The following is a 23,900-nucleotide window of genomic DNA, read 5'->3' as shown; positions in this document are numbered from 1 at the left end:
CCAAAGCATAAATCTTAAAGTGACAGAACAAGAATGCTCCGTAATCAGAACAGGAAACTAAACTTAAAGGAAATTAACTAAAGCACCACATGGAAAACATAAGCAATCATGAACATGGTCCAAAACAAAAGACAAACATTTAAAATCATGACAAAATATTTGAAAAATAATAATAATGCTCTGTACTCCAAATGTAAAATATCAGATGCACAAAACATTTCACTCAGATTTCAAGCCCAGCATAGTCTCTTGAATGGATATCAGGTATAAAATTGTAGCCTCATACATAATGCTGTAAAAAAACGATTTGACACTATGCATCCCTTCTGCTTTTGCATTTTTGACTCTTTAGAATGTTTTAGATTGTTAAATAAATTTGAATACAAAAAATAACCAAAATAGACAAAAATAAGTCTTCAAATGATGATTTTTTTATTTAAAAAAAATAGCTATCCAAACCTAACTGGCCTCAAGTGAAAAACTAATTGCACCCTAAACATAATGGATGGTTTTGCCACCCTTGATGGCAACAACTGCCTCCAAACTTCAATTCAATTCAGTTTTATTTATATAGCGCAAATTCAATTCAATTACCTTGAGAACTAACTTTGTAAAGTACCTTGAGTCGTACTTTACAAAGTTAGTTCAATCGAATCATTCAGATTTCAAGTCAGGTACATACATTCCAATTAATCCTAACTATCAAACAGTGCAGTCAGAGTTAGTTATTTATTCAAATTAGTTAAAAGTTTTTCTATCTAAGGAAACCCAGCAGATTGCATCCAGTCAGAGATTTGTATCATTCACTCCTCGTGGATGAGCATGTAGAGACAGTGGACAGTCGCTGGCGTTGACTTTGCAGCAATCCCTCATACTGAGCATGCATGTAGCGACAGTGGAGAGGAAAAACTCCCTTTTAACAGGAAGAAACCTCCAGCAGAACCAGAACCAGGCTCAGTGTGAGCGGCCATCTGCCACGACAGACTGGGGGTTTGAGAGAACAGTGTATGTATCCAGTAATTGGCAACGAGTCTCTCCCATCACTGTGGAGGACCTTTGGCCCACTCCACCTACTTCATAAAACAATAAATAAATAAATCTGTAAATGGGAAATACATTTCACAGCAATGGATACATATTCACCTCATCTAGAACATTTCACTATGGGGATTTTCGTACAACACTATTTTTACACTACAGTGAAACAAAAGTTAAGAGTAGCGTATAGTAAATTATTTAGCTTTTTATTATCTTTTTTATTATCCTAATTTACTTTAGGGAAGCCAGGTGTGTTTAAACTACAGTCCAACGCCTCCCTTGGTAAATATTTGACCTTTTAGAACCTGGTTCCTGAAAGACAGAAAGTGACCTGAGAGTAACTTTACTTAAAACCATATTTGCAACATGCTGCTCTGCTCTTGACCTCAGTTGAAGCATTCTGAAGGGTGTGCCGCTGTAGCCACAACAAATAAAGGAAACTAGTCTATCAGCAGGGGTGGCTTAGAATAAAGAGGCAGAAACTGAAACCAACAGTTTAGTTAGAAGAAGGTTCTCAAGCAGTAGCGTTGAAGAGTTGAAGATGCCTGGAGAAAGGTAAAGAAAAACATTTACAGCCTAATTTACAGAATTTCATCACATCTGGATAATTTATAAAGAAACTTACCATAAGAAGAGGAATGTAATTAATTCTGTTTACTTGGAATCACTTAATTGAAATTATGTGAACAGAAAATCTGTCATTTTATTGTTGATTCTTTAAATCTACAGAAGTCGTAAGCAGATGTTCTCCCTACATATATTTAGTTTTTTTTCCTCAAGATAAAGGAAAAACTACTCTCTTCATGATCTTTTGGTTTAAAATAATGCGAGTATCACCCCTTTGTCATTTTGAGCCTTACTACATAAAGGCAAACAACTGTAATACGTCACTTAACTTCATGCATCTTAGCGACAATTTGTTCTAGCCGGGAATTAAACTAGCGATCTTGCATAAAGCACGTCTGCACATCCTTTTGTGTCTTGGATATAATGAGCAATCTGATACACAGATATTGATCCTAAAGAAAGCATATGGTGAATGTAAGATTATTAAAAGAGCTAAAATGATGTAAACTATCCTAGGAATCAACATGTTAATGGCAGTGAGGAAGATCTTTATTTTTATATTTTATTGTGCGATTATTTTATTCACAAGACATTAGCAAGAAACAAAGTGGAACATCCATCCTCATCGATATTGTTGTCGTGATGTTATTTCCAGTTAGGAATATTTTATTTCTTTTCCTGGGTTGTCCAAGTAGCTGACTGCAACCTTTCCAGCCGAGTCCAAAATGCTGCTCTGAAAATACAGTTTAACATATTTGGTAATTCTGGTGCAAAGATATGTAAAAGGAGACTGGAGTGAAGTTTGTTCTTCTATAATAATTGTTTTTAGAAGCTGTTGAACAAGACTGCAGTGAGGTTTGCTGAAAACGTTTCTTTAATATTATGGGTAACATAGTGTAAAAGATGGTCCAACATCATGGCAGCAACTGCAACCGATGTGGATATGTAAACAAGGATTATCTTGTCAAAAACACAGCAATAATTTGTTATTAAACTAAATAGATGAGAGTAAGTACACGTTGTGCACACTAATCTTCCTGTGAGTTAAATGTTTTTTTCTAAGGCTCAAATATCACAACAGGATAATGGCATTTCTCAAAATATTAAGATTGTGAAACACAGCTGGCCCAGCTGTTCTCAAGTTACATAAAAACCTCATCCGTTGCCAGATTACTAAAATATCGATATTTTAATCAGAAAAATCCTTCTCCTGCATTATTGGAAGAGGAAAAGCAGTCAAATGACCAACAGTTGAAAGTACAGAGAAAGATGTCTCTCTGTCGGGACTATAATTCTGTTATAAAATGGGGTAATGCAATATACTATTTATCAAGAGTGTGGCCAAAGATTAAAACAAATGTATATGGAGGATTTTAAAGTTTTATTTTTGCTAAATGATTTTAAACTAAAAAAGGCATTCTAAGACTTGGTCAGTTTTTAGTGTTGATGAGTGATGACATTATAATTGTTTTTCACAGTGATCTAATTCAACTGGTAAAGCCACAGCATTCGGTCACTTGATAATCTGATCAAACAGTTAACAGCACAGAACAAAGTTATGTTAGATGGTCATTAAAGTCTTGTCTTTAACTCTTAATAAAATGTGTTTTTAAAATGCTGTACTTTGTGAAATACAGGAAGTCCATTAACAAAAATCTAAAAAAAAAATATATATACATCAAGAACACTGGTTCCCATCTAAAGTAAAAATGAAAGCAAGCCAAATAGATAGAAATCTTACAGAGAAATATCTTCACTGTTACTGGGCAGATGATATCAAAATCCAACACACACACAGAGAAGCCTGTTAGCAGGCCTCTAAATTACACAATACATTTTATTTCACACATTATTAAACATACTTGAGCATAGCAATACAGATCTTATAAGCATAGCATGAATATTTTCCAACAGATTACTTACACACACACACACACACACACACTAGAACAATTAAACTTAGTAAAGTCAAGACTAGATTAAATAAGCCCCAACCCCAAAACAATGTACACATTCACAAATCAAGGTTCCAATTAAAAAGCCTAAAACTGATCAAGCAAAACAGAGCAAAGCATCAGGGTCTCCACCAAATCACAGCAGCTCCACTGTCTGAAGAGAAGTGCAATTTAACAGTAATTTACCATTTAGTAATATCAATTTGTCTGAGTTAAAGGAGCAGATTTTACCTACCAAAACCTTGGTTTACTCCACCTAAACCAGAGAGCTAAATTCACAAATAATCTAAGTTAAAACAAGCACTTACAGATTTTGTACCAGGGAAGCTAAACTTACTAGGATTAATTTGCACTGAACAGTCAGTCAGTCATTTTCTACCGCTTATTCCATAGTGGGTCGCGGGGGAGCTGGTGCCTATCTCCAGCAATCTATGGGCGAGAGGCAGGGTACACCCTGGACAGGGCTTTTAAAACACTTAAGAAAATTATTTGTTTCCAAAATCTAATAAATTATAAAAGGAAACACTGAACACTACTGACTAAAACAACACCTAACACTAGAACTCTGACCATGTCAGGAGACATGGAGAGATGCATTTCTTCTTCTTCTTCTTCTTCTGTGTTATTTTTTGGCAGTTGGCAAATAACGTTATGATGTGCATTACCGCCACCGACTGGTATGGAGTGTGGTTCTTCATGGTTTTAAATCTTATCTACTATCACAACAATCAAATTCTATTTATTAATTTAGTTTTTTTGAATACATTTATTATAATTTGAATATGTTTGCTACCTAAACTTCTTTGCAAAGTATCTCTCAAAATAAAACTCTTTAATACCTACAAATTCTCTCCTTAAAATTGTTCTTTCTTGTTCATATTTCTGACACTTCAATATTACATGTTTTATAGTTTCCTCCTCTCCACAATAATCACATTTTCCTGTATTATGTTTCTTTATCTTGAACAATGTAGAATTAAGTCCCGTATGTCCAAATCTTAATCTTGTAATTAATCTTTCCTCTTTTCTGTTCCTTCTTCCTGTTCTTACTTCTCCTACTATCTTGTTGATTCTGTAAAACCATCTTCCTTTCTTTTCTTCATCCCACCTTTTTTGCCACTCTTTCCTGATTCTCTGTTTAATTATATTTCTCGCCTCTGACCTACTAATATTAATTATACAGCTAATGTTGTTTTGTGTTGCTTTCTTTGCCATCCTGTCCACCATCTCATTCCCTCCAACTCCTACATGTGCTGATACCCATAAAAACACTAATATTAATCCCATTCTTTGTATTCTAAATAAAGTATGTTTTATTTCTAACAAAATGTCTGGTCTACCCTCTGAATGATTATGTTTTAAACTTAATAATGCTGAACTTGAGACTGAACAAATTATTGTTTTTAATGGTTTTATATCCTCCACCCACTGCACTGCTAATAATATTGCTAATAATTCTCCTGAATATACTGATAATCCATCTGTAATTCTTTTTCCTACTTTTATTTTAAATTCCGGTATTACAAATGCTACTCCTATTTTTTCATGTTTTTGATGCGTCTGTGTAAATCTGGACATAATGATAGTAACTGTTTATATATTCTTGTATTATACTTGAATCTAATCTACATTTTGGATCCTTTTTCTTTTCCATCAACACCATATCCACCACTGCTTCTGGTAACAGCCACGGTGGCACTATTGGCAAAGGCAACATTAAACTTATTTCGTTTTCATATATTTGAAATTCTTCTGCTATGTTAGTAATAATCCAACCAAACCTCATAACTTGTTTTTTTTTCTTTTTCCCAGCATGGTTTTAAAATATCACGTGTGGGATGATCTGGATTATTGCTTTGTAAGTTTATCCAGTAATTTATTGCTGACTGTTTCCTTCGTAGATCTAATGGCATCTCTCCCATCTCTACCTGAAGTGCTGCTATTGGACTGGTTCTGATTGCTCCTGTACAAATTCTTAAAGCTTGATGTTGTATATTGTCTAATTTTATAAGATGAGTGTTTGCTGCTGATCCATAAATTATATTTCCATAATCAATATTTGATCTAATTAATCCTATATATATTATTTTTAATGATGTTCGATCTGCTCCCCAATCAATACCAGCCATACATCTCATAATGTTTAATATTTTTTTGCATTTATCTGTGATTCTTTCTATATGTACTTTCCATATAATTTTTTCATCAAACCATATACCTAAAAAGTTTATATTTTTTACTTGTTCTAAAACTTGATTGTATAATTTTAGTTTTATATTTTCTCTTTTCCTTTTCTGTGTAAACACTATTACTTTTGTTTTTTCCACTGAGAATTTAAATCCCCATTGTTCTATTCTAATAATCTCCTCCTGTATTTGTTTTTCAATAAGTTTGATTTTACGACCCCTTTTCTCTATACCTCCATCATCCGCAAATAGTGAGCAACCCACTTCTTTACCAATATTTTTAAATACATAATTTATCATTATAGAAAACAATAACGGACTTATAATACTTCCTTGAGGATTACCATTATCTATTATATATTTTCTTGACAATTCTTGACCAATTCTTACTTGTATTTTTCTATTTGATAAAAAATCTTTAATCCAATTAAACATTTTTCCATTAACACCCATTTTATTTTATTTTATTAATAATCCTTCAACCCACATCATGTCATAAGCTTTTTCTATGTCGAAAAATACAGCTACTACATTTTCTTTGTTTATTTGTGCTCTCCTAATTTCATATTCTAAACATAATGCAGAGTCATTTGTGCTTCTCCCTTTTCGAAACCCATTTTGATTTCTAGATATATACCCATTAATATTTAAATAATATGTTAATCTATTATTAATCATTTTTTCCATTATTTTACAAATATTTGATGTTAATGCGATCGGTCTATAATTTTCTGGTTTTGTGTTATCTTTTCCTGGTTTAACTATTGGAATAATTATTGCTTCCTTCCAGCTCTGTGGCAGCTCTCCCTCCTCCCAGACTTTATTGTATAATTATAATATTTTTTCTTTTGCTTTGTCATTAAGATGTTCTATCATCGTATAGTACATTTGATCTTTTCCAGGTGATGTATTTTTTGTTTTCCTGGTAACAAAGTTCATTTCTCCTTTTGTAAATGGCTCATTTATTAATTTATTTGCATCTACATTATTTTGCAATAAATCTTTATATTTCATCTGTGTGATTTCCCTAACTTTCTTTCCTTCTTCACTAATATTATTTGAACTATGAATTTTACTAAATGTTTTAGCTAATATTTCAGCTTTTTCTTTATCTTCCTTTATAGTTGTATTATCTATTTTTAATATAGGATATCCATATTCTTTTCTAATACCCTTCATTCTTTTAATGGTTTTCCAAATTTGATCAATTTTTGTTTCTCTCCCTACGGTATTACAAAAGTTTCTCCAATATTCTCTTTTTGCATTCTTAATGATCTTTCTCACTTTTGCTTGCTTTCTTTTGTACTCAATTAGGTTCTGATAAATTGGGTTACTTTTTAACATTTTAAATGCTTTATTTCTTAATTTTATTACTTCACTACAATCTTTTGTCCACCATGGCACAATATGTTTATCGTTCTTTTTTCCGCCTTTTTTTATTGATTTTTCTGCAGCCTGTAAGATTTTTTTTACAGATATTTATATTTAAACTATTTATATCAATTGACTCATCTATTTCTTCCAATTTCTTTTGATTTAAATATTTAAATTTTTCCCAATCAGCCTTATTAAAGTTCCATCTTTTATATAATCCTGTATTCCTGTTATTTATTAATATTCCTGTTATGATTTTAATGGGGTAATGATCACTGCCTACTGTTGTATCTTTGTCAATGTTCCACTCACAGTTATTAGCTAAACAATTTGATACTATTGTTAAATCAATCACAGACTCTGTACCTGTTTTTACATTAATTCTTGTTCCTCTTCCATCATTTATACATACCAAATGTTTTATTTCCATTATTTCTTCAATAATTTGTCCATTTTTATCATTACATTTTCCCCATAATGTGTTGTTAGCATTTTTTGCTGCACTCTTAGCAAAACTATCATTCAACTCATTTCCTACCACACCAATGTGGGCAGGAATCCAAACCAGTTTAACATGAAAACCATCATTTTTAATCCTAAAAATTGAGTTCATTATATCCAATATAATATCTTGCCTTGATTCTGAATTTAACTCTAGAATACTTATTAATGCACTACTTGAATCTGAACAAATTAAAACCTCCCTCTGTTTTGTTTCCTCAATCCATTCTAACGCCATTAAAATAGCCATTAATTCACCTCTATACACTGTCAATTTATCTATTATTCTTTTATTTCTCATATTTAAATCCGGAATTACAAATGCTAAACCTACTTTATCATTTAACATTTTAGAAGCATCTGTATATATTTGTATATATTCTGAATATTCTTTTTCTATATAACTTTCCACCTCTTTCCTTCCTAACTGTCTCCCTTTTTTCAGTAAGTTTAAACCAACTTCAGCCTGTCCAAAGATCCATGATGGAATAACAGGAATAACAACCACAGGACTAACTAAAAGGTTATCTATTCCTACATCTTTTATTTTATTTGTCATTATCCATCCAAAACTATTAATTTGTTTCTTTACTTTTTCTTGACAAGGTTGCAGCGTATAATCTCATTATATTTAATTTTCTTTTACTTTTTCCAACTATTTTATCAACATGTACCTTCCATGTAAGTTTTTTATCAAACCAGATACCCAAATATTTCATTTGATCTATCCTTTCTATAACATTCCCATATCATTTGAGATTTACATTACTATTTAATTTCCTATTTGTAAAAACAACAACTTTAGATTTGGATGTTGAGAATCTAAAGCCCAAGCTTCTACACTATTTAAGGCCACTTGTAATTTCATATTTACAAATTCTATATTTCTTCCCCTCTTCCAAATAATACCTTCATCTGCAAATAATGAAACACCTAAAGATTTATCTATACTACTAAAAATGTCATTAATCATTATAATAAATAGCATAGGACTTATTATACTACCTTGGGGAGTACCATTTTCAACTTGATATTTTGAACTTGTTTCACCACCTATTTTTACTCTAATACTTCTATCAGTTAAGACATTTTTTTATCCATCTATATATTTTACCCCTTATACCTATTTGTTTTATTTTAATCAACAGCCCTTCTTTCCATAACATGTCATAAGCTTTTTCCACATCTAAGAAAACTGCTATTAAATTCTCCTTATTAATCGGAGCCCGTCTAATTTCATGTTCCAGACATAATGCAGGATCTTTTGTACTTCTGCCTTTTCTAAATCCAAATTGATAACACTTAATCTTCTTCTTAGATTCTAAAAAATAAATTAATCTGTTATTTACCATTTTTTCCATAATTTTACCTATACATGATGTTAGAGTTATTGGTCTATAACTTTCAGCTGAATTAGGATCTTTACCAGGTTTACAAATAGGTATAATTATGGCTTCCTTCTATTTATCAGGTAATATCCCTTCCTCCCACACCTTATTATACAATTCTAATAATATTACTTTACTCACATCACTAAGATTGTTTAACATACTATAACTGATTTGATCACACCCCGGAGTTGATTTACTGGAATTCTTCAGTGCTTTATTTATTTAACTCTATTAAAGAAAACTTCATATTAAAAATCCTCATAATCTTCATCATTATGTAATAATTCAATATTTATCTGTAATGTTATTTCACGTCTTTTTTTTTCTTTATTATTTAGATTCTCTGTACTATGTATCTTTGCAAACACTTTTGCCAATAATTCAGGTTTATTTGTATTATCTATTATAATATTACCCTTATCTTTTATTACTGGGAAAAAATATTCTTTTGAATTTCCAGACATTTTTTTAATAGTATTCCAAACCCTGTCTAATGCAGTATTTTCCCCCAAAGACTCACAATATTCCCTCCAATAATCCCTTTTAGCATTTCTTATAGTTTTCCTAACTTCTGCCTGTTTCCTTTTATAATTTATTAGATTTTGGAAACAAATAATTTTCTTAAGTGTTTTAAAAGCCCTGTCCAGGGTGAACCCCGCCTCTCGCCCATAGACTGCTGGAGATAGGCACCAGCTCCCCCGAGACCCACTAAGGAATAAGCGGTAGAAAATGACTGACTGACTGTTTTAAAAGCCTTATTCCGGTGTTTAATTGCTGTTGAACATTCTGGTGTCCACCAAGGAACTATCTTCTTTTTTTTAATACCACTACTTCTAGGAATGAATATTTTGGCTGTATTAATAATACATTTACTAATTTCTGAATTTAATTCATTTATCGGCTGACTTGTATCTATATTTTTCATTTTAACCTCACTCATCACTTTAAAATGATCCCAATTTGCTTTCCCAAATTTCCATCTCTCCTCAATTTCTACCTGGTCTTCTGAATCTATTCCCATCCTGACAAAAATTGGATAATGATTACTCCCCATTGTGCTTTCTTTACATACTCTCCAGCTGCAACTATCAGCAAAAGATTGAGGAACTAAGGTCAAATCAATAGCTGATTCTTTGCCTCTTACCAAGTCAACCTGAGTGCCTGCTCCATTATTTAATATTACCAATTCTTTATCTTCAATCATCTCTTCTAAAATTCCTCCACTATAATCATCTTGATCTCCCCATAAAGTGTTATGTGCATTGAAGTCCCCACACCAAACTATTTTCCCTCTCCAGTGTTCTAGGATAGTTTCAAGTTTTAACTTTATTAATTGTGTGTAAGGATTGTAATAATTTATTATTGTAATATTCCCATTATTTGTCCAAATTTCTACAGCAATAAGTTCTAAGTCTGTTATTATTTGGAGCTGAATAAATTTTATGTTTTCCTTTAAGAATATGGCACAACCTCCTCCATTCCCATTTATTCTATCGTTACGTAAGACTGAGTAACCATGAACACTAAACTGCAATGACGGCTTGAGCCATGTTTCTTGAATGCATATTATGTCTGGTTTTGTATTTAAATTATTAATGAAGCCCTTAAATTCCTGACCATTTGCTCTTAGACTACGAACGATCCATTGTAATATTAGAATTATGTAACAATTTGAGAAGCCTCAGCTTCAGATGATCCTTCCCCATGTCTAAGTTCATCATGAATTTTTTCCCATGATAAATCTTTGACATTAAAAAACTTTGTAGTTGCCTTTACAATGATTTTTATTTTCTCCATTTTAGTTCTTGCTTGTTCTGAGCAATTTATGATATATGCAAGAAAAGGAATACATTTTTCCAATGTAATATTACACTGATTATTGTCTTCCCCTCTTTTCCTATCAAAATTTGCTTTTGGATCATTATCACCATTTTTTACCTCTTTCACTGCTTCAGCATAAGTAATTCTCTTATCAGTTTTAACTTTCTGAATTTCATCTGCTTCTTTTTTTACCATGCACCCTGCATATGCTGCAGTATGACTTCCTCCACAGTTACAACATTTAACTGGATTGTTTCCACACTCACCATAAGGATGTACCTTTTCGAACTTCATGTTTCTGAACGTCAACACAGATAGCTCAGATCGATGTTCCTCTTACAGCTTTATCAACACTCCCGCTTCTCAGAGATGCATTTGAAAGAGCCGCCCTCCCTTTATACCCACAGCACCCATGCTGGTGGTTAATTGGGTGTAACAGGTGTATTCAATCATGGAGAGCAGGGTTCGCTCATCCTGCTACAAAATCAAAATGCAGGAAACTCTCTTAGATGTGGGGCAAGGAAAATGCCTTGCAGCCTGGACCCTTCTAATGTCTGCAGCAAACAGGGGACACCTGAACAGCATAGAAATGTGCCAACTCCTCACTGACTGATCATGCAACAAATGCAAAATAAAACTCATTCAGGGTGCAACTAAGAAATAAAAGGGCTCTTGTTTAATTAACATTTTTGAAATGGCTGTTCCTGCTGCACCCTTCTTATGCTTCCCTGGGCAACTGCCCATTGTTGCCCATATTAAAAATGACCACTGATTACATTCAATCTTAGCATTTTTCATGAGATGCTATAACATAAAGACACTTTTCCAAATTTGCATAAAAATTTAATTCATCTCCCGCTCTCCCTCTTTTCTTCAGAAAAGAAATGAGATAATAATTTTAGCTGTGCTCTGAATGCCCTATTGCCAGCGAACCTGCCTTTTAAAGGAGACGTATCATGCAAAATTCACTTTTTAGCCTTAAATACATTTTGTTGTGTACTTGATGTTTGTAGGAGTCCAGAAAAGTAGAATTTAGTTTCTCCAGGTGTTGCGGAGATATCTTTTTATTCTAGGCGAGGTGTGAAGTGCCTCAGTAGGATTTAAAGAGACGGCACCAAAACGAGTTGCTCTCAGACGCACCTCAGAATAGGTAAAAGAGGAGCCTGTGGAGCTACAATAACAAGGAATTCAGACAAAGGTATTTATAGAGACCACAACTGAATGATTTAGAGGGGAAAAGGAAGAATTTAAAAGCATGATATGTCCTCTTTAATCAACCTTTAACATTGCACAGGCAACCCAAGATTCTGAGTCGTTGTAAAGTAAGTGAAGTTTATTTGTGGCCATAGCAACTACACAGTCAGGCTCCTTCAGGTTAACATAACATAGATCTAAAATGTTGTTATGCCTTGTAGGACAGTCCACATATTGTGTAAAACCTTCTAGATGAGAGTTTACATGAACATGGTTGAAGTCCACTGATAAAATTATCAGTGTATCCAAATGTGTTGACTGAAATGTGGAGGACTGTAGGCTCTACTCGTGGTGGAAAGTAATCAGCAATCCTGACAATGTGAGCAAACTTCTGTGGTAGATAGTACGGTCTTCAACTAACCACCAACACCTCCACATATCGACAACAGCTTTCATGCTTCATGGTGATGTGACCGAGATTACACCTTCTGTTGTTGACCAGCAAGGCAAGTCCACCGCCCTTATTGGGTTCCTTTAGTAGTGGAGTTAGCTCAGTGTGTTTAAAAAAAGATGGAACGCTACCTTGCCTTAGCGACCTGTTAATGATGACAACAATAAAACACTGCTGGTGAGACTCTCAGGAAAAACGGAAGGAGGTAGTAACTCTGAGGAGCATGATGAGGGTTTCATTGAGCCAATAAATATAGCCAAGTTGTAACTGTTGAAAAAGAATTAAATGACTCCAGGCAATCAGGACCATCAACATAAGGAAAGGAACCCAGGGAGATTTTAGATTTTAAGTTCATTACCTTATTCACGAAATAATTAGAAATGTTAAAAGAGATGTTTCATTAAAAAGATAAAAAAAACATAAAAATAACAGAATCATCAATAAAATATCTGTGCTTAATACAAACTTGAGAAAAATGATCAAGAGTAATGAAAACCAAGACCCAGGTGTGCCCTACAGTATGAGTTGGGCCAGATGCATGTTGAGCAAAGCTAAATGCGTCTCTGATGCTTAGAAACTCCTTGGTAGTACTATTTGACGAGTCTTTGGTATGAATATTAAGTCTCAAAGAATGATGATCCGGCCTAATTTAATAGTGGAACACAAAAATTACACAGAAAAGATGCACTAGACCCACGTAAGCAATAAATTGAAATACTATATATTGGTTGAACTCAATCAAATCTGATCAATATCATCTTTAAAGAGCTTTAAGAGCTTGAAGAGATTATGTAGCATAAAAATGTGTTTTTGAAAATTACAGCTATCCCACCTCCCCTGCAAGAAATCGTAGGTTTACAGAAGAATAAGCAGTCTCTGGGAAACAGCTCTAAAAGATGTGAGCCTTCCGATTTGGCAGTAACCCTGATTAGCTGTAAATGCAAAGCAACAGTTTGCCTTTTTATGTACATTTTAATTGTAATTTAGCAGTTTGCACATGCTCAAACAAAACCGTGCGACGTTTAGATGATAGGGTCAGAATTTGGCGTCAACATGAAAGCATGGATCATCTTAGACCAGTTTCTTGAACATAACAATGAGTTCACTGGACTCAAATGATCTCCACAGTCACCAGATCTCAATCCAATAGAGCACCTTTAGGATGTGGTGGAATGGGAGATTCACATCATGGATGTGCAGCCGACAAATCTGCAGCATCTGTGTGATGCTATCATGTCAATATGGACCAAACTCTCTGAGGATTGTTTCCAGTACCTTGTTGAATCTATGCCACCAAGGATTAAGGCAGTTCTGAAGGCAAAAGGGGGTCCAACCTGGTACTTGCAAGGTGTACCTAATAAAGTGGCCGGTGAGTGTATATATCCATTCCACTGGATAAAAAAGCAATTTAAAAATTTGACATTGCTGAAAGTTTTTATACAAACAAAAGCAGCAGAAATGTCATAAAAGCAATTTTTATTTTAAGACAAATAGTCTAATGCCTAAACTAAATGTTTATTTAACTAGATAAGGTCAAAGTATCCTGGAGTGAAAAGAGTCTTTATAAATTAAATGTTGGAGCTATGAGGTTGGTTTTCATTACAACTGTGTCCAACTAGGAGAATTACCATCCTTGGAAAAATCACTACAATTAAATTAAAAGGATATCATACCAGTGAGTAAGTTAACTTATTTGCCATGTTAACAGAAAGTCTTAATTACGCTACCATTAAAACTGTTTTGCAGTTGGCTGAACAATACAAAGTCCAGAAACCATTCCTAATAAATAAAAAGCTTATAATGCAAGTGTTCTGACTGACATATTGTTTATGTTTGGGTTGGTGGGTAAGTCAGAACTGCTTAATCTTTGTTCTGTTTCATCCCCTCCTGACTGCCAGTGGCAGTAAACAAAGTGGATGTCTCTTTCTGCTCCGCACAGGTCGAGATTTAATGTCAACAAAGTCACGTCAGGTGTAGCCTACCTGAAAGCTCCGTCTATAAATAGCACCTGGGAGGCTACATTTGTTTCTTTGATCTTCTCGCTGTCGACCTTGCTTGCTTCGCAGGTTGATTGTGCCGTATGTCAGTGTTTCTGATCTTATTGGTTTTCTGCAGGTCTAAGAGAAGTAACCGTATGTTTCCATGATTTTTGGCGTCATCCTGCCTGTTGCATTATTGTTAAAGTGCACTTTGTAACTCTCTAAAGCTGTGGTTGGTGTTCTGATTTTCTGCTCTTTTGTTTGGTTGTTATACGAGGTGCATGGAGCATCGGCGATGGAAAGTGCATCTGCTTCCAATGCTGACGCGGCTTGCTGGCTTGCACTTTTTTTCTCCGGCGGGGAAGAGTGGATAGCCGGTAATGTTAGAGCACCATGCATTGCCCATTATGGTTTTCTCTGGCAGAGCTGAGGTCTTCCCTGGGAATGGAGGCCCTTGTGAATGCCTGGCTGGGCGTTCTCCTGTACAGGTCCTTCTCAAAATATTAGCATATTGTGATAAAGTTAATTATTTTCCATAATGTAATGATGAAAATTTAACATTGATATATTTTAGATTCATTGCACACTAACTGAAATATTTCAGGTCTTTTATTGTCTTAATACGGATGATTGTGGCATACAGCTCATGGAAACCCAAAATTCCTATCTCACAAAATTAGCATATTTCATCCAACCAATAAAAGAAAAGTGTTTTTAATACAAAAAACGTCAACCTTCAAATAATCATGTACAGTTATGAACTCAATACTTGGTCAGGAATCCTTTGGCAGAAATGACTGCTTCAATGCGGCGTGGCATGGAGGCAATCAGCCTGTGGCACTGCTGAGGTCTTATGGAGGCCCAGGATGCTTCGATAGCGGCCTTTAGCTCATCCAGAGTGTTGGGTCTTGAGTCTCTCAACGTTCTCTTCACAATATCCCACAGATTCTCTATGGGGTTCAGGTCAGGAGAGTTGGCAGGCCAATTGAGCACAGTGATACCATGGTCAGTAAACCATTTTACCAGTGGTTTTGGCACTGTGAGCAGGTGCCAGGTCGTGCTGAAAAATGAAATCTTCATCTCCATAAAGCTTTTCAGCAGATGGAAGCATGAAGTGCTCCAAAATCTCCTGATAGCTAGCTGCATTGACCCTGCCCTTGATAAAACACAGTGGACCAACATCAGCAGCTGACACGGCACCCCAGACCATCACTGATTGTGGGTACTTGACACTGGACTTCTGGCATTTTGGCATTTCCTTCTCCCCAGTCTTCCTCCAGACTCTGGCACCTTGATTTCCGAATGACATGCAGAATTTGCTTTCATCCGAAAAAAGTACTTTGGACCACTGAGCAACAGTCCAGTGCTGCTTCTCTGTAGCCCAGGTCAGGCGCTTCTGCCGCTGTTTCCGGTTCAAAAGTGGCTTGACCTGGGGAATGCGGCAGCTGTAGCCCATTTCCTGCACACGCCTGTGCACGGTGGCTCTGGATGTTTCTACTCCAGACTCAGTCCACTACTTCCGCAGGTCCCCCAAGGTCTGGAATCGGCCCTTCTCCACAATCTTCCTCAGGGTCCGGTCACCTCTTCTCGTTGTGCAGCGTTTTCTGCCACACTTTTTCCTTCCCACAGACTTCCCACTGAGGTGCCTTGATACAGCACTCTGGGAACAGCCTATTCGTTCAGAAATTTCTTTCTGTGTCTTACCCTCTTGCTTGAGGGTGTCAATAGTGGCCTTCTGGACAGCAGTCAGGTTGGCAGTCTTACCCATGATTGGGGTTTTGAGTGATGAACCAGGCTGGGAGTTTTAAAGGCCTCAGGAATCTTTTGCAGGTGTTTAGAGTTAACTCGTTGATTCAGATGATTAGGTTCATAGCTCGTTTAGAGACCCTTTTAATGATATGCTAATTTTGTGAGATAGGAATTTTGGGTTTTTATGAGCTGTATGCCAAAATCATCCGTATTAAGACAATAAAAGACCTGAAATATTTCAGTTAGTGTGCAATGAATCTAAAATATATGAATGTTAAATTTTCATCATTACATTATGGAAAATGATGAACTTTATCACAATATGCTAATATTTTGAGAAGGACCGGTATGTTTTACTCTCTACTGCCCACTCTCCACCGGGTAAGCCTGTCGACTCTGAGAGTTCTGCGAGTGGCTTCTGAGTGGCCCGTGAGGGGTTTACAATGCTCCTTTGACTGTTGGACAGGGAGCCATGGCGGCTTCTGCTGAGAGGGGACCCGTTGTCCCATATAGACGGGAAGGTGTGGCATCCATCCCCGGGCCATCTTCAGCTCACAGTGTGGCTGCTGGAGGGGGCCCCTAATGGGTCTGAAGCCCTCAATCCACCAGACTCTACAAAATGCCATGGCTCCTTCTACGTTAAAGGCTTATGTTTATTGTTAGCACCACTTTGCAGCATGGTGCTGTGACAGGACCCGTTTTCTTGTTCCCTGGAGGACATTCTGAGGTACCGCCAATGTCATTTTGAGCGTCGACTTGGATACAATCTCAATCATTGTCATGTTGATGGCAGACAAGTTGGAGCTGCCACAGTTTCTCCGAGGGGCAAGAAAGCTGCGTCCTACCCAGCAGAGACCAGCAGCCGCATGGATACCTCCATTGGTGTTGAGGGTTTTGAGTGGAACATCCTTTGAACCAATCTGTGCAGCCCCACTGAAAGTGGTATCTCTAAAACTGCCTGTATAAGCGGGTTATTAAGCTCCACGGCCTTGCTATTAGCCCTACCTGCCTGCCAGATTATTCTGGGGTGAACCTGTGGCCAAATATCGCTTTCCTTCCTAAGGTTCTGTCCCCAGGCTTTGTGAACACGGCCAATAAGTTCAGAGCATATTGTCCTCCCTCGTTCCAGTCCGAGGAGCAGAGGTTGGCAAACTTGCTGTGCCCAGTCCAAGCACTGCAGCTGTCATTGCAGCTACAGCTTTCGTTCGGCAGCCAGACCAGCTGTTTCTATGTCACAGTACGAAGAAAAGGGGGCAGGCACTCTCTAAACACAAGCTGTTGCACTGGGTGGTTGATGCTATAGATCTGTGGTTGCTGCTGCTCCCTCAGGTGTCCTTTGCCATTCTACCAGAGGTGTGACTACATCCTAGGCGGTGATGAGGGGTGTGCTGCTGGGGGACATCCTGGACAACTCTGCGCACATTTCTATCGCCTTGACGTTGGCCGTGAGTCTACCCTGCCTCAGAGGTCTTGTCTTTGGCTTCTACCTCCTGAGCGATAGGTGGATACCCGGTCCCTTGTGACATTGCTGGCATAACTCACCTACTTTGTTTACTGTCAGTGACAGTCAGAAAGGAATGAGACAGAATGGAAGTTATGTTCTAACTATAGTTCTGTGATTTCCTGGGTGAATTCCAGTCACATTGTTCACTCGGAACTTCTCCTCAGTGAGAAAATACCAGGAGACCAAACGCTGCCTCCCAGGTGCTATTTCTAGACGCATGACCCAGGTAGGCTATATGTCACGTATGTGACTTTGTTTACATTGAATCTCAACCTAAGTGGAGCGCAAGGAGACGTATCCACTAAGTTTACTGCTACTGGCGATCATCAAGGAATTCACAGAACTATAGTTACAATGTAACGTCCGTTTTGCATATTTGTTTTTGCATGCAAAAATTTATTGACAGTTTTCTGTCCTACAGGTGGAAACTACAGCGGGCCTTGTGTCAGTATGTCACCAATACTCTCACTTACATGTCAACTGTGAAAGATTTTTATGAGATGTTCTCTGAATGGATGGACTGCAGAGAGATAGAGGTAATGAAAATGAAAAGTATCAAAGAAATGGCTGACAAAATTGACCCCACTTTCACCAAGTCAGAGGGAAAATGGGCAGCTTTTTGCAAGTTCATGAAGAGCAACTTCCAGATGAAGGCAGAGAGCAAACTTGCAGAACTAGAAAACGAGCTGACTAAGGTGTTGGAAGAAACACTGAAAGGTCTGAAGAAACTCAGCATCTTCTTGGATGCAGTGGAGAAGCTGGCTGTCACTTCACTGCATGTATTCACTGAGAACCTAATTTTGCATCTACCTGAGAACATCAGCTTTGATGATGTTCAAGCTGTGATTAGCACTGCACAACAGATCTGCCCTTTCCTCCTGGAGTTTAAAAGAGATGCAAAGTCCTTTTTCCTTCCTAAACTTCACAATGTGGAGGTGCTTATATACCAATTGCAAAATTACATAGAGACCACCAACACAATACGTGTGATTCATGCCGAAAGGTAAATTTATAAATATATTATTCAGCATAGAAAACAAATTGTGCTGTGGTTTTAAATAAAAAAAGTAATAAAAACCCCAAATCTTTCACAGCTTCAATTTTAACATTTGCTTGAAAATTGCTGAGGAAATTGCAGTGGATTGTGATGATTTGTGTGAAAATGACATGCCAGAGATGATTGATCATATTAAGCAACTGGACAGAATCAGGTAAGTTTTACATATTTAATTTAATATATTCATATTTTTTAGTAGTATTTTGTGTTGAGGGGCTGCACGGTTGCACAGTTGGTAGCACTGTTCCATGCAGCAAGGAGGTCCCGGGTTTGACTCCCGGCCAGGGGTCTTTTTGCATGTTCTCCCTGCGCATGCGTGGGTTCTCTCCGGGTACTCCAGCTTCCTCCCACAGTCCAGAAACACGACTGTTAGGTTAGTTGGTCTCTTTAAATTGCCCTTAGATATGGATGGGTGTGTGCATGGTTGTTTGTCCTGTGTGTCTCTGTGTTGCCCTACGATAGACTGGTGACCTGTCCAGGGTATACCCCACCGTTGGCCCGTAGACCAGCTAAATATGCACCAACACCCCTGCGACCCTGTACAGAAGAAGCAGATATCGAAAATTGATGAATGGATGGATTTCATGTAACAGTTTTAAATTAAATTGGCAGCTTCTTAGTATTTTTCCAATAAAAGATATAAGTACGCAACCTGATGACATTCCTCTACAGAATTTGCCACCTAATGGGAGTGGAGGGGTTTGAGTGCCATTAGGAGAAGAGAGGCTTTGGTTTTCGTCTTTTGTTCCTTGCAGGGTCTTCCATGGCCAACTGGTCTCAAGAAAGTAGAGCAAACCTTAGATCTTGATGAAGGTAAACTACAGCAAATGGCAAACATCATCTGGTGTGGAGGCCAGGGAACTGTACTGGAGCCAGGCTACTGGGACCAGGCCAAGGGGTGGGGTTGCCCACAAAGCATGTGGTGGTTGTGCCTTGGCTCCTGGTCCTCTTGGCTGAGCCTGAAAAAGAAACGATAAGCCCTCACAATGATGGCCAGCCACCTCAAAGCGGTTTTAAACATCAAGAGTGAAAGACCTGATTCCTGTTTGTGCTTATGTGCCTAAGAACTGTTCATAGTAACAGTTTAAGGGTGCCATGTGGGAAAAAGCCCCTGAATTTGAACAACATCTGATTTCTGTGTTGAATGATGGCTGTTGGGGTGGTTGTGGCTCAATGAGAAGACTTGCTGTCTTGCAATTAGAACATTTTGGGTTAGATTCCAGATTCTACCAATCTACCAATCTGTATATTAGTGTGTAAATGTGTGCGTTGAGATGACAGAGGACTCCATCTGTATGCGTTTGCTTAGCAAAAATAGGCCTTTTGCCAAAACATTTTTCCTGTTTTTCTGTACGCTAAATGTTTTAAATAATCTTGGTTGTTATTATGAACTTTCCTAAATGAATTTTAGTTACAAACTTTTGTATACCATTTTTACTCTTTTTTTATTTCATATAAAATTTTACATAAAATTGAAATTTCTTCCACAGGATGGATGAGCACTTTCGGATGACGTTCCTGTTCCAAAATGTCTCCCCAGCTCATTTCTTCAATACGTTTGATGAAAAACTGCCTACAATGCGAAAGTTTCTTGATGAGCTGGAGCAGTGTGCTGTTAAATCAGACAGGATGAACAAAGGGGCAAAGATCTCCAGTGTGACAGGCAGCTCAGTGGGAGCAGCTGGAGGTGTTCTTTCCATTGTTGGTTTGGCATTAATTCCAGTTACAGCAGGAGTGTCTTTAGGGCTGACAATTGCCGGTGTGTCGATGGGGGTAACAAGTGGGGTCAACAGTTTGATAACCAGCTTAACAGAGGTTGCAGTTAATACTACTAATCAGAAACAGGCAAATGGAGTTTTTCAGAGTTTCATGACGGATTTCCAAAAGATCCAGGATTGTCTCAATGAGGTGATAAAACAACCAACAGTCAGTTTGAACCCCCGTAAGATAGATGTGGTGGTGGGAGTAGGCAGGAATGCCCAAAAAGTAGGTACCATAGGAAAGGGTATTGATTCCATCATTGATGCTGTTTCTACTTTTAAGGCTTTAAAAGCTGAGGAAGTGGTTGCAAGTGCAGGCAAAGCTGTACTACAAGATGGAAAAGCTTTACGTAACGCAGCTACGGTGGCCTCAGATGTTCCTGATATTGGCCAGGCAGCACTTAAAGGGCCTCTGGCTCTCACCAAGGGGGCTAGAGGTGGTTTCATTGCACTTAATGCCCTCTTCATTGGCATGGATATCTTCTTTATTGCCAAAGACAGCATGAGTTTGGCCAAAGGCAGTGAGACTAAAGTCTCAAAGTTCCTCAGAGACAGAGTTGCATTATTCGGCTCACAGATAGAGTCATGGGAGAAGATTAGCAGCTCTTTGTGTCAAAGCAAACTGACTGAAGAAGAAAACAGAAATATCCTCAAAAAGCCCTTTTATCCATAGCAACTGTTAAAGAGAATAAAAGTGGAAGATTAGTCCAGTAGACAATGAAAAACAGGAAATCTGCCATAATTACACTCACTGAAAGACTTTTTTTTCCTAACTGAAATACATTAGTACACAAAATTAATCAGTTTGAAATTATTTTTAGCATGATTCAATGTGTGACTTCTTGTATTAATATGTGTTAATTGATTAATGATTTAATGATGTAACTGTAAGGGGTCAAATGTTTTTAAGAATCTGCTGGTTTGCTGTAAATATGAGACTGTTTAAAATAATCTGAACATGTATTTCCAGATGTGCATCCTCAAAGAATTTGATTAACTTTTATATTTTATGTCTTATTTTATAATTTTGTAATTTTTTTTCTTGTTTTTGTTTTCACTGTCTGGAACATTTTACAGTTTTTGGTGTTTTTAAGTTGCTTTGCACACAGCTTTGGCTGTGTTTACACAAATGGCAAAAAAAACCTGGCAAGGTTGTGTGGCAAAGGCTTTATGCTTTTCCTCGGGATGTTTTTGTTCAAGTCTTTCATATAACTTTTAAACCAAATAGAGAAATCTGTGTCTCTTCTGCATTCTTACGCCATTGTAAAGCACATTTTAAATTACAGTACAATTGCAATTTGACTTTCAATATTCTGTATTTATTTACTGCTGCTGGAATTCCTTAAAACTTTATATTTCAATGGTTTCCACTAGATTAAGATATCTTTTATAAATAAACCATCCTGGTGTTTGTTTGACAGATGCTGCAACCAAACAAATTAAGCAGCATTGGTTTACTGGACATATTAAGACTAAACAATCAAAATGACATTTCTAAACAAGCTCAAAAATAGCAAACCGCGACTGTCAATATTTTCAAATGTAAAGAAAAATAAGCCAGAAGCTCCTTATAAGAAGCAGACTTGGCAACTGTACTTCTGATGAATATACTTTAAAAAGAAGGTGAAGACATTTTTTTCCACTATGCTTTTATCTAGACTTTATTATGGTTTTGTGTGTCTGTTTCTTGTTTTGTGCTCTGTTGTCAATTTATTTGATTCTTAGTAACATTTGTCTGTGAAAGGTGCAATATAGATACCCTTTTACTCACGTACTTAACTTACTTCTTCAAAGACCTCACAGTTTATTAAAATCTTTGTAGGTTTTTTGCTGAATTTGTACAACTTCTACAGTAAATAGAACGTTTAAGGCAATAATAAATAGGCATTTTGACTTTTTAAAAGAATATTTAAGGATTACTGAAAGTGCGCTAAATTGACCAAACTTAAACTAATGATTATTTTTTTATTATCACAATGCTGGACGGCAGAGAAAAATTTTTTTTTTTGCAGAGATTCTGCATAACAAAAGAACCACATGCTTCTTTGCTGACATTGTTCTATGCATAGAAAAGTAGAGAAACAACACAAGAGATGCAGGGTGCATGTTGCAGCAATGTGTGGAGCATATGTTGGCAAACCAGAAAGAGTACCTCAGAAGCCAGGCCCAGGTACACCCTTATTGTTTGGTATAAGATATCAAGTATTATCAAGTCAAAATCTGTGTCAAAGTCCAAATTAAGGGCCAAGTCTTTTGTTATTTTATCAAGTCAAGTCTAGGGTCATTAGATTTGTGACTCAAATCCAGTCCAGGTCACATGACTGGAGTTATCATCACTTACATCAGTATTTGGAAATGAGTACATTTTAATAGGCAACAAACTGAAGTGAAAGCTTTGTTCCATTAATATCAATATAACATCTAAAATCCATGTTCACAGAACATCAAGACATCTTTAATTTGGGCAAATCTTAGATATTTAGGTTATTATGGGGTTAGGATTGTGTCATGGACTTGCGAATGCAGACAGACTATTATGAGCGCTCATATTCTGATCTAACAATAATTTGCGGTGTGTACTATGACATTTCTCACACTCACTCAAGCTGCCTCCAGAACAACAGCTGCAAACTGACAGACATACAGGGCAAACATTTCCTACAGCATGCAGCAGATTACTGACAGCATTGTTCTTTGTGGGCAGGAAGACTGGTGTTTATTTGCACTCTGTGGTCAGATTGTTATCTATCTTTTTGAGGACCCACTCTTACTAAAGTGTAGAGTTTAACCTTTTATATAAAAGTCAAATCTAACAACGTAGGATCAGTGCAATAACCATCCAAACTGAAGGTTTATGCTGTGTTGTGGCTGCACAGATGAGGAATATAACCCACAGGATCATGCTTCCAATGATGAGACACTCTGTTGCTGCTTACATTTTCTTGAACTGTTTATGGAGTTAGAATCACGCCTACCTAAGGGTACATTTATGAGTTGAAATGGGCAATATGGACAATGTTTTTTTGTATTGAATGGTATAGATTTATTTTTTTAAAAACAGCTATTAACTAAAAACACAATTCTCTTTTTCAAATTTTGGATTTCATGTAAACAAATAATAGTTATGTTACCCCCCAATCTGAACCTAAGTGGTGTATTGTTCTTGAACTTCTGTGTGAGGCACAGGTTATTCATAGCAAACACCATGCTCAAGCACAAGGTGACTCATAAGTGTGCTTAGTATCAGACCATCTTAGGCCAATGGTTAATGATCGTATCATCAGACCGGCAGATTTATAACTTGGACACTAGACCAAAGAGAGGGGTAGAGCTGTCAACCGATCAGTTTGCCACCCTGACCTTCTACCAGCTT

At 36.7% G+C, this 23,900-nt stretch overlaps 1 protein-coding gene across 1 annotated transcript; it reads left to right on the top strand.

Annotated features, from left to right (window-relative positions):
- The first annotated feature begins 1,554 nt into the window (after positions 1-1,554).
- Positions 1,555-21,829, top strand: LOC124864640. Its single transcript, XM_047359499.1, has 4 exons — positions 1,555-1,593; positions 18,132-18,713; positions 18,805-18,921; positions 20,258-21,829. Exons 1-4 carry the CDS (start codon positions 1,580-1,582, stop codon positions 21,198-21,200), a joined length of 1,656 nt encoding a protein of 551 aa, XP_047215455.1. The 5' UTR covers positions 1,555-1,579; the 3' UTR covers positions 21,201-21,829.
- Positions 21,830-23,900: the final 2,071 nt, after the last annotated feature.

Source organism: Girardinichthys multiradiatus, chromosome Y, assembly GCF_021462225.1.
Source record: "Girardinichthys multiradiatus isolate DD_20200921_A chromosome Y, DD_fGirMul_XY1, whole genome shotgun sequence".
In the NCBI taxonomy this organism is placed as follows: Eukaryota; Metazoa; Chordata; class Actinopteri; order Cyprinodontiformes; family Goodeidae; genus Girardinichthys; species Girardinichthys multiradiatus.
Note: the sequence above shows the minus strand (reverse complement) of the source record. Positions and strands in the feature narration are given on the sequence as shown.